At 39.6% G+C, this 12774-nt stretch overlaps 1 protein-coding gene across 4 annotated transcripts in view; it reads right to left on the bottom strand.

Annotated features, from left to right (window-relative positions):
• Positions 1-12774, bottom strand: part of LOC136874159 (ubiquitin carboxyl-terminal hydrolase 10) — a 180120-nt gene that overhangs the window by 121257 nt on the left and 46089 nt on the right. For 3 of the 4 annotated variants that reach the window (XM_067147739.2, XM_067147738.2, XM_067147740.2), the window contains one exon: positions 854-2629. In XM_067147739.2, the coding sequence (XP_067003840.2) occupies positions 854-2629 (1776 nt within the window). The remainder of the gene's footprint in view (positions 1-853; positions 2630-12774) is intronic. The other variant, XM_067147741.2, reaches the window with a different exon arrangement.

The following is a 12774-nucleotide window of genomic DNA, read 5'->3' as shown; positions in this document are numbered from 1 at the left end:
TTTCAGAAATAGTTTTTTTTTCATGGCATTTGAAAGGTTTAAACTAGTTTAAACTGTGAATCAAGGTTAACTGGGCCTTAGAATATTTTGTAACACGGCAAGGGTTGGCACTTCTGAATTACGAATTGGCGGTTGATTTGAAATCACGTAATTTAAAGTCCAATTTTTCAGTCGGAACGACTTCGAATTAATGTTTTACTGTATTTTCTAATTCTGATACTATGTGAAGAATGAATGTTAATTTAACCAGTTGCATGAATATATAAATTAATCACTGAAACCAGTGATGCACACCTTACCACATTCTCAATTTCAGTACCTAGCATTAAAATTTGCAATATTTCACTTTCAGCCTTCATTCGTAACTTGTTAACTTATCAGCCAGGTCATGTCCATATTTATCACAAAAATCTGTTCCCCTCTTCAGTTTTGAATTTGAATGTTTGTGTACAGCAGCCGATGGGCATTACCGAATGCCTTCAAATGTGGACAAAAGAGCTTGGTACTGCACGCAGCGAGAAATCAATACCAAAGATGATTGATTGCATTCAATATAATCAGAGTGCGTACATATTGATAACTGAAAAATTGCATGCTAAATCACTCATAATAACGGATGAATTAGTGAAAAGTTTCTTGTAACAAAGGTAATACACAGTTTAATATAGGAATTTTAAAAAGACATAAGAAAACTTATTACAATGGGGTTCTTGCTATGGAGGACTACTTCTGTATTTCAATAAAACTGACAAAAAACGAGAGGCTAATATGCAAGACAAAAAATAAACAGCGCCTGAGTTTAACCAAGAGACTTAGAAACGGGAACTAAGCTAGACTATATTCGATCACTTACCTCCAAGTCGGTAAAGGTTAGGATCCATCATTGATGCAGGAGACTGGCCACGAGTCAAAGGTGGGAAATTTTTTGAAGCCTCCGACACAGAAGCAGAAGAAACAGTCGCACAATCTGAAGGTTTACGAGCTGCATCACTTGCATGAGTTACAACAGCTGTGGAACTTGGAAAGGGTGGCACTGTGGCCACTGGTTTGTGTCCAGTTGGTATCCTAGCAGTATCGAATGGCAACGGACTATTAATGTGCACTCCACTAGCATTATTATTGAATAAGCTTGCCCAAGACCTATCGAGAGGAGTCTGTGATGGCGTAACAGGTGAATTCACCTCACTCGGGGTGCCAGGGAAATTCGCTCCAGACTGTCGCTGGAAAGGCGTGCTGGTTCCTGCAAGATTCTTTTGGTTAGAAGGAAATGGCAAGCTGGGAACACCAGGCACCGATTTGACAGATTCCAATTTCTGAGACTTTTCTGGTTGTGAAGTCTGAACAGCTATATTGTCTCGTTTCACCTCCATGGTAGGAACACTACTGTCACTAGAATCAGTATTAATACTGTTAGGTACCCTGTCCAACACATTTGATGTTGCACTGCTGTCCTGTACAACCTCCGAGGTAGTAACAGGCTCAGAAGGTGTGTAATTGTTATTTACAGATTCACTCCTAACTTCTGAAAAAGTAACATTCTGATGGTGCACAATTCTATCACTCGTGAACTGTGAACTATTTCCTAGCATATTACTGTTATTTACAACTACAGAACTAACAACATTACAACTCTCTGTATCAATGTCTTGCGTGGTTTTCACACTGTCATTACCATTATGATGCAGGTGATCTTCAGCTACATCACTCTGGTACGAGGGAACATGCTGAGTGGGCTGAATGTTGTTCAAGTCTTCTATTTCCTTTTCTTCAACTATGACTCGGTCATTAGATAGATCCTCTACCCCATATCCAGTTACAGTAGAAGACTCTGTTGATGGCACAGCAGCAGCAGGTAATGCATTAGTATAGAGATGAGGCTGATGAGGTGGGAAGGTACTATATATAGGTTGAGGGTGAGGAGTGTAGATGTTCTGTAAGAAGAGGGGTGGTCCCGTAGCATGCTGCGCTGAAGGATGTGGGGATAGATGACCTGCATGAGGTGACTGTGCAGTAGAAGTGTAGTAAGTCTGTTGATGGTAAGGAATGGGAGGAACTGGATACATGTGATAATTCTGCGGCTGTAGAGGAGCACTTGTAGGAGGAGACTCCATCACTGCAGTTGGAGTAAGCACTTCATGTACAAGGCTGGCGGAGCTCCTTGGGTTCACATACTGGCCACCTTCTGCTCTCTTGTTGCTCACCTTCCCACCACGATTACGACGCACACTGGAACTATTCCTGGTAGCATTTGGAGAGGTCATCTCGTGGGGAACAGAAGACTCATTAGGAGCTTGATACACTTGAGGTTGCTGTGGATATGTTGCCAAATGACTGCCAACATAGCTCTGCACATTGACATTTGCTGTGACATTGCCAACATAAACATTAGGCAGAGGCATGGCAGGAATCATGTTATATATGGAGGTCATGACAGGCTGAGCAGGTGGTGGTACAGACACTGGTGGTGGAACAGTCATCACAGGCACCTGAGCAACATTCTCCTGATACACAGTCTCGGCAGTCATGTGATGATGCTGTGATGTCACTAAGCCACTGGAATTGCACTCCAGGCCACTATCCATTGCTGGAACAAGCCCCACTGGACTCGGTCCATTAGGTGGCTCAGTAGCTGTGAAACAACAAATATTACAAACTTTATAATTTTATAATATATAGTGTTATGCAATCTTTAAACATCAAATTCTATATAAATCTCTTATAAGCACAATTTGTATAGCCAGCATACAAAAGATCTTGCAGGGAAAAAAACAACAGTCCTTAAGCACCAAGAATAAACTAAAAACTTAACAAGACATAGGGCCGTTTTCTCCAAACAAGCTTAAACTAGGTTAATTTTAATCTGCTTTAAGTCTAGTTTAAACTAATGTTCATTTTTCCCACATTGGTTTAAACTTTGTACAGAGCTTACACATGGTTCAAAGTTAAACCTTCTATAATGTAGGTTTAAACTCCTGTTTGTATTCAGCCTTCTTGAATTTTGTTAATGTATCTGTGATTTTCCTAGTAGAATGGTTAGTTTTGACTACTAGTACTGCAGTACTTTAAAATTAGAACGTAGTATTACCATTAGAAAAATGGAAGAATTTATTAAAGTCTTTGATTAAATAGGAAATGATTCTGATGTGCAACTGAGGTTAAAAAGCCGCATTCCAACAAAAGTTCACAAATCTGGAAAATCGGAACAGCGAAGTATTCATTTAAACATCAACTGCACAGAATAATGCTATTTTGCTATAAGCAATAATTGTTATAATATAAATTATGTTATTGGCTTTACGTCTCACCAACTACTTTTACAATTTTCGGAGATGCCCAGGTGCCAGAATTTAGTTCCACAGGAGTACTTTTACGTGCCAGTAAATCTACCGACGAGGCTGGCGTATTTGAGCACCTTCAAATATCACCGGGCGGAGGCACGATCGAACCTGCCAAAATGGGGTCAGAAGGCCAGCGCCTCAACCGTCTGAGCCACTCAGCCCGGCAGCAATGATTGTGGTTGCTTTAAGATATTATGCAGCTGGCATTTTTCTTATTAACACATTCACGCCCGTATCCGAGTTATTGCCTACAGCGCGTGACCATGCTGTGGACCGTATCCGAGTTACCCCGGATAAGCGCAACCTAGAACTCGAACCGTTCCTGCGCAGCTGGGATCTATTTTGGTCACAAATATGTGCGAGAGATGAAAGTAATACCCTTATGAATGCTTCTACTCACCAAAAACCACATGGCCACGGTAATTTTCGCTCCCAATGCACTTTCTTTGTTTTGTTTCTGAAGGTAGCCTAGCGCTGGCACAACTAGCTGCGTAGTTGGTTTGTTATTGCACAAGCGTGTGTATTATCGCGTTCTGAAGTCTAACCATGGCGTGTAGGGACAATATAAATGCAAGTGATGCGAATTTACAAAGCACAGTTTTTCAGCTGCTTGAAATTTATCTTGGCCAGGGGTATACAGTTTATATGGACAATTATTACAAATAGCGTTGGACTCGTGAAACAATTACGGGAACAGAGCACTGCCGTATGTGGAACAATACGGTCAAATAGGGGTGTACCAAAAGATCTGAAGGAACACCAGGAAATTCTCAAACGGGGGAAAAAGTGAACCCGACATAAAAGTACAGTCACCTCTCTCAGAAATCTCAGCTCCATCTACATCATCAGCTCCAAGTCAACGTCTCGCGATTTTGCCGCCAAAAAGGGCACCAGCCAAGAATCCATCATTTAGGTTAGATGGGAAGAGAAAAGAGCATATCCTCTTGAAGTTTCCACCATCAAATATAGTCAAGTTCCCCTGAAGAAGATGCAAAGTGTGCTTCAAAAGTAAAATTATTAGTGAAACACGCTATTTTTGTGGAAAGTGTGGTGTTCCCATTCACCCAGGAAAGTGTAACATTACCTAACACACCCTACCGAGACACTAGAGGACTTCATTAAGGTATGTGCAAAATTTTGTTTCCATATCTTGTTTAGAACTTATTGCGAAAAGAATTTGTTGTTGGTGTTTGCTCTGCCACTAACAGCTGGAATAGCTGGGCCAGCCCTTTAAATAGCTGCTCAGAAGATGGGCGTGAATGTGTTAACAATGGGGACCACAGACCTTCAACTGCAGTCTCCTTATAATATTATATAAAATAGTGTTGGTGGCATGAATGTGTGGCATAAATGTATTTGTCTATAAGCTGTGTAATACGACCTATCTACGTGTGGTGTCTGATGGCTGTGGTCGTTAACACGTTAGGTCAGCGTCGCCCAAAACAGTAACTAGACTGTTCGAATCCAGGTGGTCGGCAATATTTTTACCATCAGATGTTGGCCGGCACACTAGAAGAGGTGGTGGTATACAATTTCTAAAGGCTAGATTGCGTGCCAAAAGCCTGGATTCAAACCCGAACCTGTCTGCCATTTTTATATGGAGTGGGGGTATTAAGGCTGCTGATGCTGATTTGTCCGTCAGATGGCGATGCTAAGCCCTGACTAGAGCCCTTGGTGCTATTCAGATACCAGTAGGATATGTCGACACCAGGGTTTACCCTCCCCATTCCTAATAATAGTACTGTTTCAACGTCCCACCAACTACTTTTGACCGTTTTCGGAGACGCGGGGTGCCGGGATTTTGTCCCGCACAAGTTCTTTTATATGTCAGTAAATCTACGGACACGAGGCTGACGTATTTGAGCACCTTCAAATACCACCGGACTCTGCCAGGATCGAACCTACCAAGTTGGGTTCAGAAGGCCAGCACCTCAACTGTCTGAGCCACTCAGTACAGCGCACCCTTCATACTATCATATATACTGTAGTTCAATAAATATTTATGGGATCAGGAAAGTAATAAAAGTGTTTCATGCTTGCTAGTAAACTACAGTAGTAATAAAATAAATTATAGTTAAGAATCTTTCTTCCAGCATACCAGCAATAGAAATATTAATGCTATACGAAGAATACTATGCATACAGTACTACATACCAGGAACTAGGTTATGTTATAAACTGGTATAGAATCAAGAAATACATCTTCAAATAATACATCCTCACCGGTCTGTCTAATGGATCCGAGGTTTGAGAGATTGATCCCAGCCGAGGGCGATGGATTTTAATAGGAGATAAATCTCGAGCAAGCTTGGAATTTGTTTACTTAAAATTCACATAAATGTTGATTTTTCTGAGGAAAGATATACAGTATTGCTAAAAGACCAGGATTTCAATATTTCAACATTCCCATGTGTTCCATAAGACAATATAGGCATCGAAAAACACATATTAGGCCCACGGTACTTGTTTGTGGTAAAGCATGTTAGAGAATAAAAAGAAATAAAAGTGCTCTCCAAGAAATTGTAGACAACAATGGGTAAAATTATACAACACCACTTCGCACAAATGTAAACTATTTATTTAACAGTAGAGCTAATTTCCCACTGAATTTCTACTTTATTCACTATGTACAATAGCATTAATTCACCACAAACAACTGATATTAACACAAAAATGTCGGTCATTGAATTACTTGGCTTTGATTGGCCAATTCCAATCGACCATGCCTTCGACTATTCTTTCAATACAGCCAACGCTAGCGCTCACTTGACATCAGTATAAACGGACGAGTGTCAGAAATTGATTGATTGAGAAAATGGACGCAGGTTTAAAATACATACTAAAGTTAAACGGGTTTAATTTATACCAGGTTGAACTCAATTTGGAGAAAGTGGACCAAAAGCTATCCAATTTCTAGGATTAGACTGCACACACAGCTATGGACACAAATTTGTCTGATGTAGCCATACTATTCATCAGAACACAAAGTCACAAATGATACAGAACAGTCAAAGGATATGGGACTAAAATACCTCATCAGATGGACAACTTATATTCTCTGGCAATCTATCAGTTTTCAAAATAACATAGCTGGTTGCATTAGATTGAGAGTACTAATACCTGGCATAGGATACCTCAATATTACAAAGATGTTAACACTTGGAAGAATAATTTAAGCCATTTTCCTTACTTCTTGGATACTTTGTTCAGAGATTTCCATATTGTTACATGCTCAAGCGACCTTCAGCCTTGTCGGAGCCCCTTCGGTATTGCCTGAAAGGAGATAAGCCAGCTCAGGGAACTTCCCAGCCCGAGTACATGCCACGGCCCTTCCTCTATTGTTGTCTTCATCTAGTTCATCCATGCAATTTCTGGAAGATACGACGGGAACGTTTGATCTCCAGCCGAACCCTGAATGTTCTAGAGAACTAACATTGAGGTATAAATACATAGCTCCTGCAAGCGGAAAACAATTCAGACTTTTAATTCAAAACTGGCTACATTTTTTTAAAATAGTACCGTATTTTACAGAGTAATTTAAATTCAAAATTTCTACACGTCACGATAGAATGCGTCTTCCGGAACGTGCAGGGGTAGCTTTCCGCACTTTCTCTCACTTCGTGTATCTATAGTGTGTTTCATAGTTGAAAATAGTGAAATTGTAATTCTTTTGTATGCAGCGTTTTAAGGAACGCCACAATACCACATAGTAGGCAGTACTGGGTAAAGCAGAATCTGCGAAAACTGGCAAGGGTTGGCATTTCTGAATTACAAGATGGCTGTTAATTCGAAATCACGTAATTGGAAGTCCAATCTCTGTATTACAAAGACTTTGAATTAACAAGGTATTACTGTATCTCAAAACTAACATCAGATTTCGTCGGTGTGTCCATTTCAAGTGTTTACATTGCACAAAAAGAATTATCCACCACCGGTCGTGTTACTGTCCAATAAGAAGAGACCCTGTGTGAGAAGTGTTTTAGGCCCGTATTCACCAACGTCGGTAACTTCTGCTGTTATCTTAGATTTCCAAAACTCGGATATGTCATTATCTCGGATAACGCACTCTTCCGTATTCAACACAGAATTTATTATCTTGGTTTACCAGAACTAAGTTTTCGTTTCAATCCGAGTTCTAACCGCAAATTTTTCATACTGACGTACGGAAAACAAATGATTACGTGCTGCCGCCACTATCGAATTTTAAACGAGTTTTTGATTCCATTTGGGGTTTGCAAATAATTTGCATAAATCATGTCTACTATTGAGCAGAAACGAAGAAAGAAGCCTAATGTGACTTTCTAAAAGTGAATTTTTATTGAACTGAGGCCCGGTTTCTTCAACGAATGGTAAGTGTTAACTCTGCTGTTAAGGAGACTTTAACGCATAATTTAACATAATGGTTGTCTCATCAAAAATTGTTAACTCTTACAAATTGTTAATACTTGTGTTAAATTAACCTGGCAGCAGCCCTGTGTTAAACCTCTGAACAACTGCTAAAATATCAAAATGGATGCATGTAGAAGACGTAAGTTTGAAGCTGAACTGCTGTATGAAGACTATAAACTGAAGAAGGCAAAGGACAACCCATATTAAGTAATAACTTTTTAAAGTTGTCAGAAGAAATATTTCCAATTACCAAAGCCATAATGAACAAGGTACGACGATATTGAAAACAGGTTAGAGTTTCCAACAGTGAGGACAAATATCGTGAGGCAGGATCCGTTTCGGACCACATGGAGGTGATAGAACACTAAAATGCGATCACATTGTACTTGAACTTGTCAGGTCCGCAACCTAATAATTTCTGAAAAATGTATGAATCCCCCGATTCTAATGCAACGCGTACTGGTATACATTTGAAGAGTTTCAATCCAGACAAGTGGAGCAGTGGCCGAGTGGTCATCGTACTTGTCTCTGAACCGCGACGACGTGAGTTCGAGCCCCGCCCTAAACATACTTCTTTATACAAATTAAATCATTATTTCAGGGAATGTGAGGTAAAAATGCGAAGAAAATTAATAATCAAATTGCAATGAAACTTTATTTTCTACCTCAAATTAATATATATATGCAGACAGAAAAAAAGATCTAGCAGTAACAGTGAGAACGTTTAGGCCTATATCAATTTCAGGCAGAAAATTAGTTTACTGCAATTAGCACATTTTTGTTCCAATTTTTATCTTGACGTTCCCTCAAATATTAATTTATTCTTATTCTTCATCTGTTTACCCTCCAGGGTCGGTTTTCCCCTCGGACTCAGCGAGGGATCCCACCTCTACCGCCTCAAGGACAGTGTCCTGGAGCTTCAGACTCTGCGTTGGGTATACAACTGGGGGATGACCAGTACCTCGCTATGCTGAACAGGTGGGGTGGGAGGATTGGAAGGGATAGACAAGGAAGAGGGAAGGAAGCAGCCGTGGCCTTAAGTTAGGTACCATTTTGGCATTTGCCTGGAGGAGAAGGGAAACCATGGAAAACCACTTCCAGGATGGCTGAGGTGGAAATCAAACCCACCTTTACTTAGTTGACCCCGTTACAGACCTCGTACCACTTTTCAAATTTCGTGGCAGAGTCTGGAATTGAACCCGGGCCTCTAATCACAGCTAATCACACCAACCACTACCCTACAGAGGCAGACAATTTATTTTGTACAACGATTATATCTGGCACGAGATTCGAACTCACGCCTACGAGGTTCGCAGACAAGTACGGTAACCACTTGGCCACCACTCAATTTCGCTGTGATGTAACTCCCAAGTATATATGCCTTGCATTGGAATCGGGGATTGATCAATTTCTCAGAAGTTATTAGGTTGCGGGCCTGACATGTTTAAGTAAAATTTGTTTGCCTTTTAGTGTTCTATCACCTACACTTTGTCCAAAGCGGAGTCCGTGTAATGACATCTGACTTCATTTTTTTCGAAAACAAAAGCGTAATGACAAACCCTTATACATAAGTTACCGTAGAGTGTCTCCCCACAGGTGCATAGAAGCTTGGTGAAATCAGATGACTGCAGGGTCTGGCCTCTACTTGTTAGATATTATGCTTGAGACACTTTTCATGCAACTGTAGGCGACTATGTTCACGAGTGCAAGAAAAGAGTGTGTAGAATCCTGCAAAGAATTCCTGCTGCTATTGCAGCATTAACAAGGCATTACATTATTTTCCCCGCAATAAAGGAATGGCAGAAAATTAATCAAAACATATTAATTATCACATTTTCACGGTGATAAGAATATAAGAATAGGCTATATCGAATGTTGTGATATAACAGTCCGTCTTTCATTTTTTAGCACACTCGCATAACTTTAAATTAAAACTATAACAACATTTGTCTTACATTCATCATAATAACGCTTTTGTTGCCTCTTACTTGACATGTGTATGTCTTATCGGTCCGCTAACCATAACCTATAATAATGTCAATCATGTGTCTGTGTGACAAAATACTACTTCAACACACCACTAGGAGCGCTTTATGTAAAGAAACAAAAGATGCTCACTGCTAAACACGTTCAGAAATCTGACGGAAATGTGTTAATTTGTCTTTAACAATTGTTTCGTAACAAATGTTGGAAATGTGTTCGTGAAACAGGGCACTTTTAAACAAAGTGTTAAATTAATAACAATTGTTAGTTAACATCTGTTAAGTAAAATTTAACATAGAGTTGAAGAAACTGGGCCTTAGTAGCAGAAAGCATTAACAAAGGGAATAAGAAAACCAATTATAGCCTACACTGCATGTCACTCAGAAAATAAGGCAGTATTTAATTCTTCATTAAAAATCACCCAGTCGTGTACTGTACAAGATATTACCTATAATAGAGAATTAATTTTAGGCCTACCTATGTGCTGGGAATTCCATGCTGTGTTTCGAAACTTTATTTGAATGTCTGTACTGTGACTTAAAGAAATGCAAATACTTACAGTATATTTAAGCCTAATACTGCACATGCATTTGGTAATGCTACTGACTACTGATGTTCTCCATGGATACAAAAAACTCTGCAAACCATTCTTGTAATTGGGTTCAAGCTTTTGGAAAGGTGTCTGAACTGGTCAGTACCGTATAACCCCGAATACCACCCGCACTTTTCCCCCCAAAATATAGGTTCTAATCTGGGGTGCATTCCGAGATGTACACCTATTTCATGTCTTCTCCCTAGGGCGTATGAAGAAAACTTAACGGCCTTTCAGAGTCATGTTATTCATTTGATGAAGCAAAATTCTTATTTGCTGGGAATGCTGACCACACACCTGTCTATTTTGAAATGCCGTTGGAAAATACAATGTACACAAAGGATTCTAAAAGTGTAACCATCAGAACAGGGGCCTGTTCCACGAACGAACTTTGCAACTTTTCACTTTGCACTGTTCAGTTCATATTTTGTTCCAGCATCACTTTCAGATTTGGCTTGCAAAGTGAAAAGTTACAGTTACTGGTACAGAAATGCAAAGTGCAAAGAAATGAAGTGAAATGTTTTCATAAATCTTGCAGAGAGATTATTTCCCTTTTCATCTGTCAATTAACAAGTATGCACACTAGTTTCTCGGCGTAGAATTTTATTTAGTGATGTAAACATGTTACGACGTGAGCTTTTGTTAGCATCAAGTGAGAACAGTGATGAAGAATCCAATAAGAGAATGTACAAAGACAAGATTAATTTTCATAACCTCACTCCGACTGACTTTCGTGAGTGATTTCATATTACCCCTTCTTAAAATGATCGGTCATTTATTGAAACATGCAACAAAAAGTCAATTCCTTTCCGAAGAAGAACAAATGCTTATATACGTTGGTTAATAAATGGTGCCCCGCTACATGGTGTAGCACCAATGCATGGGACATCAAAATCAATTATTTGCAGAACTGTTACCAAAGTCGTACAATGTTATATTTCATAACAGTACGTTGGCCTCATAACCCACATAATAAAGCGGCGGGATTTCTAATGAAGGGTGAATTTTCTTCTATGTGTAGATGTGTTGACAGTGCTCTTGTAAACATTGATGTGTTTCATCATTTGAGAGATTATCTTTAAAGTTATCAAAAAGGATGTCACGTTTCTCCTTGACAAATTCCAGCACAGCCAGCTTCATGTAATACTAACCTTTCTTTCCCATGATATAAAAAGTTAAACAGTACCACACCGTCAAGTTCGCCGCGAAAAATAAAGCATTAAAATCATAAAGTATTAGGCCTATACAGTTTGCTCATGGAATAAACTCGATCGGATCACTCATTCGCAAGGACTTTTCACTTTGCGAAGAAATTGAAAAGTACAACCTAGATCATGGTGGAACAGAAGACTTTGCACTTGGCAAGAATTGAAAAGTGGAAAGTGCAAAGTTGAACAGTTGCAAAGTTCGTCCCTGGAACAGGCTCCAGGTGGTAACGAAAAGCAAAGATGCATGGTAATGTGTGTATTAGCGGATGAAACCAAACTCCCTCCGTATGTGGTTCTGAAAAGGAAAACACTTCTGAAAGGAAACTTGACATCTGGTGTTATTGTTAGAACACATGAGCCCGACTGGATGAACAGTGTATTACTTGAGGACTGGGTGAAGTGCGTTTGGCAACATCGCCTGGGAGCTTTGTTACAAAAACAAAACATGCTTCTGCTGGACAGTTACCGAGAACATGTAAGTGACGTAAAAGATATGAGGAAAGGAAAAACCCATCTTGCGATAATTCTATTCTACAGCCGTTGGATGTGTGCGTGAACCGGCCTTTCAAAACTGCAATGAAACAGCTGTACACCGAATGGATGTCTTATGGTGATCATGCGTCAACACCAACCGGACAAGTAAGAGGCCTGATGTGGGACTAATATGCAACTGGATCAAGACCACATGGGTGCGCATTCCTAACGATCTAATGTCCAAAAGCTTTAAGAAATGTGGAATTTCAAATTCAGTGGATGGTAGCGAGGACGACTACTTGTGGAAAGATGCAAGTGACGAAAGTTCCTATGGTGAAACTTCAGATGACGATAGTGAATTATGAATGATCGGAGTACTGGACCGATTTTATTTACAATTTTTGTGATAATTTTATTAATTGTAAGCTGTTTGAATTTATGTGTGCAGTATATTTGAAGAAAATTAAATAGGTACGTTATTTGATTTTTTTTCTTTCCGTATTTTGCCATCTCAAATTTAGGGTGCGGGTCTTATTCAGTGGCGGGCGGTATTTGGGATTATACGGCACTTCAACAGTTCTTTACAATTAAAGTAACATACTGCGTCTTTCCACTTGGAACAAGGAGAACTGGTTCTCAATCCTTAAGATAAACATTGACCAACATCAAAAACTCCAAGATGTTTAGGTCATTAGCCTTTACTAAAAACTATTACGGAGTTATGCATACACAAATGAGGATTGGAAACATTGTACTACCCTAGTTTATTTCAGGGTAAGGAAGATTCAGGA

Source organism: Anabrus simplex, chromosome 5 (genome assembly GCF_040414725.1).
Source record: "Anabrus simplex isolate iqAnaSimp1 chromosome 5, ASM4041472v1, whole genome shotgun sequence".
Classification (NCBI taxonomy): Eukaryota; Metazoa; Arthropoda; class Insecta; order Orthoptera; family Tettigoniidae; genus Anabrus; species Anabrus simplex.
The sequence above is the reverse complement of the archived record's forward strand: the minus strand, read 5'-3'. Positions and strand labels throughout refer to the sequence as shown.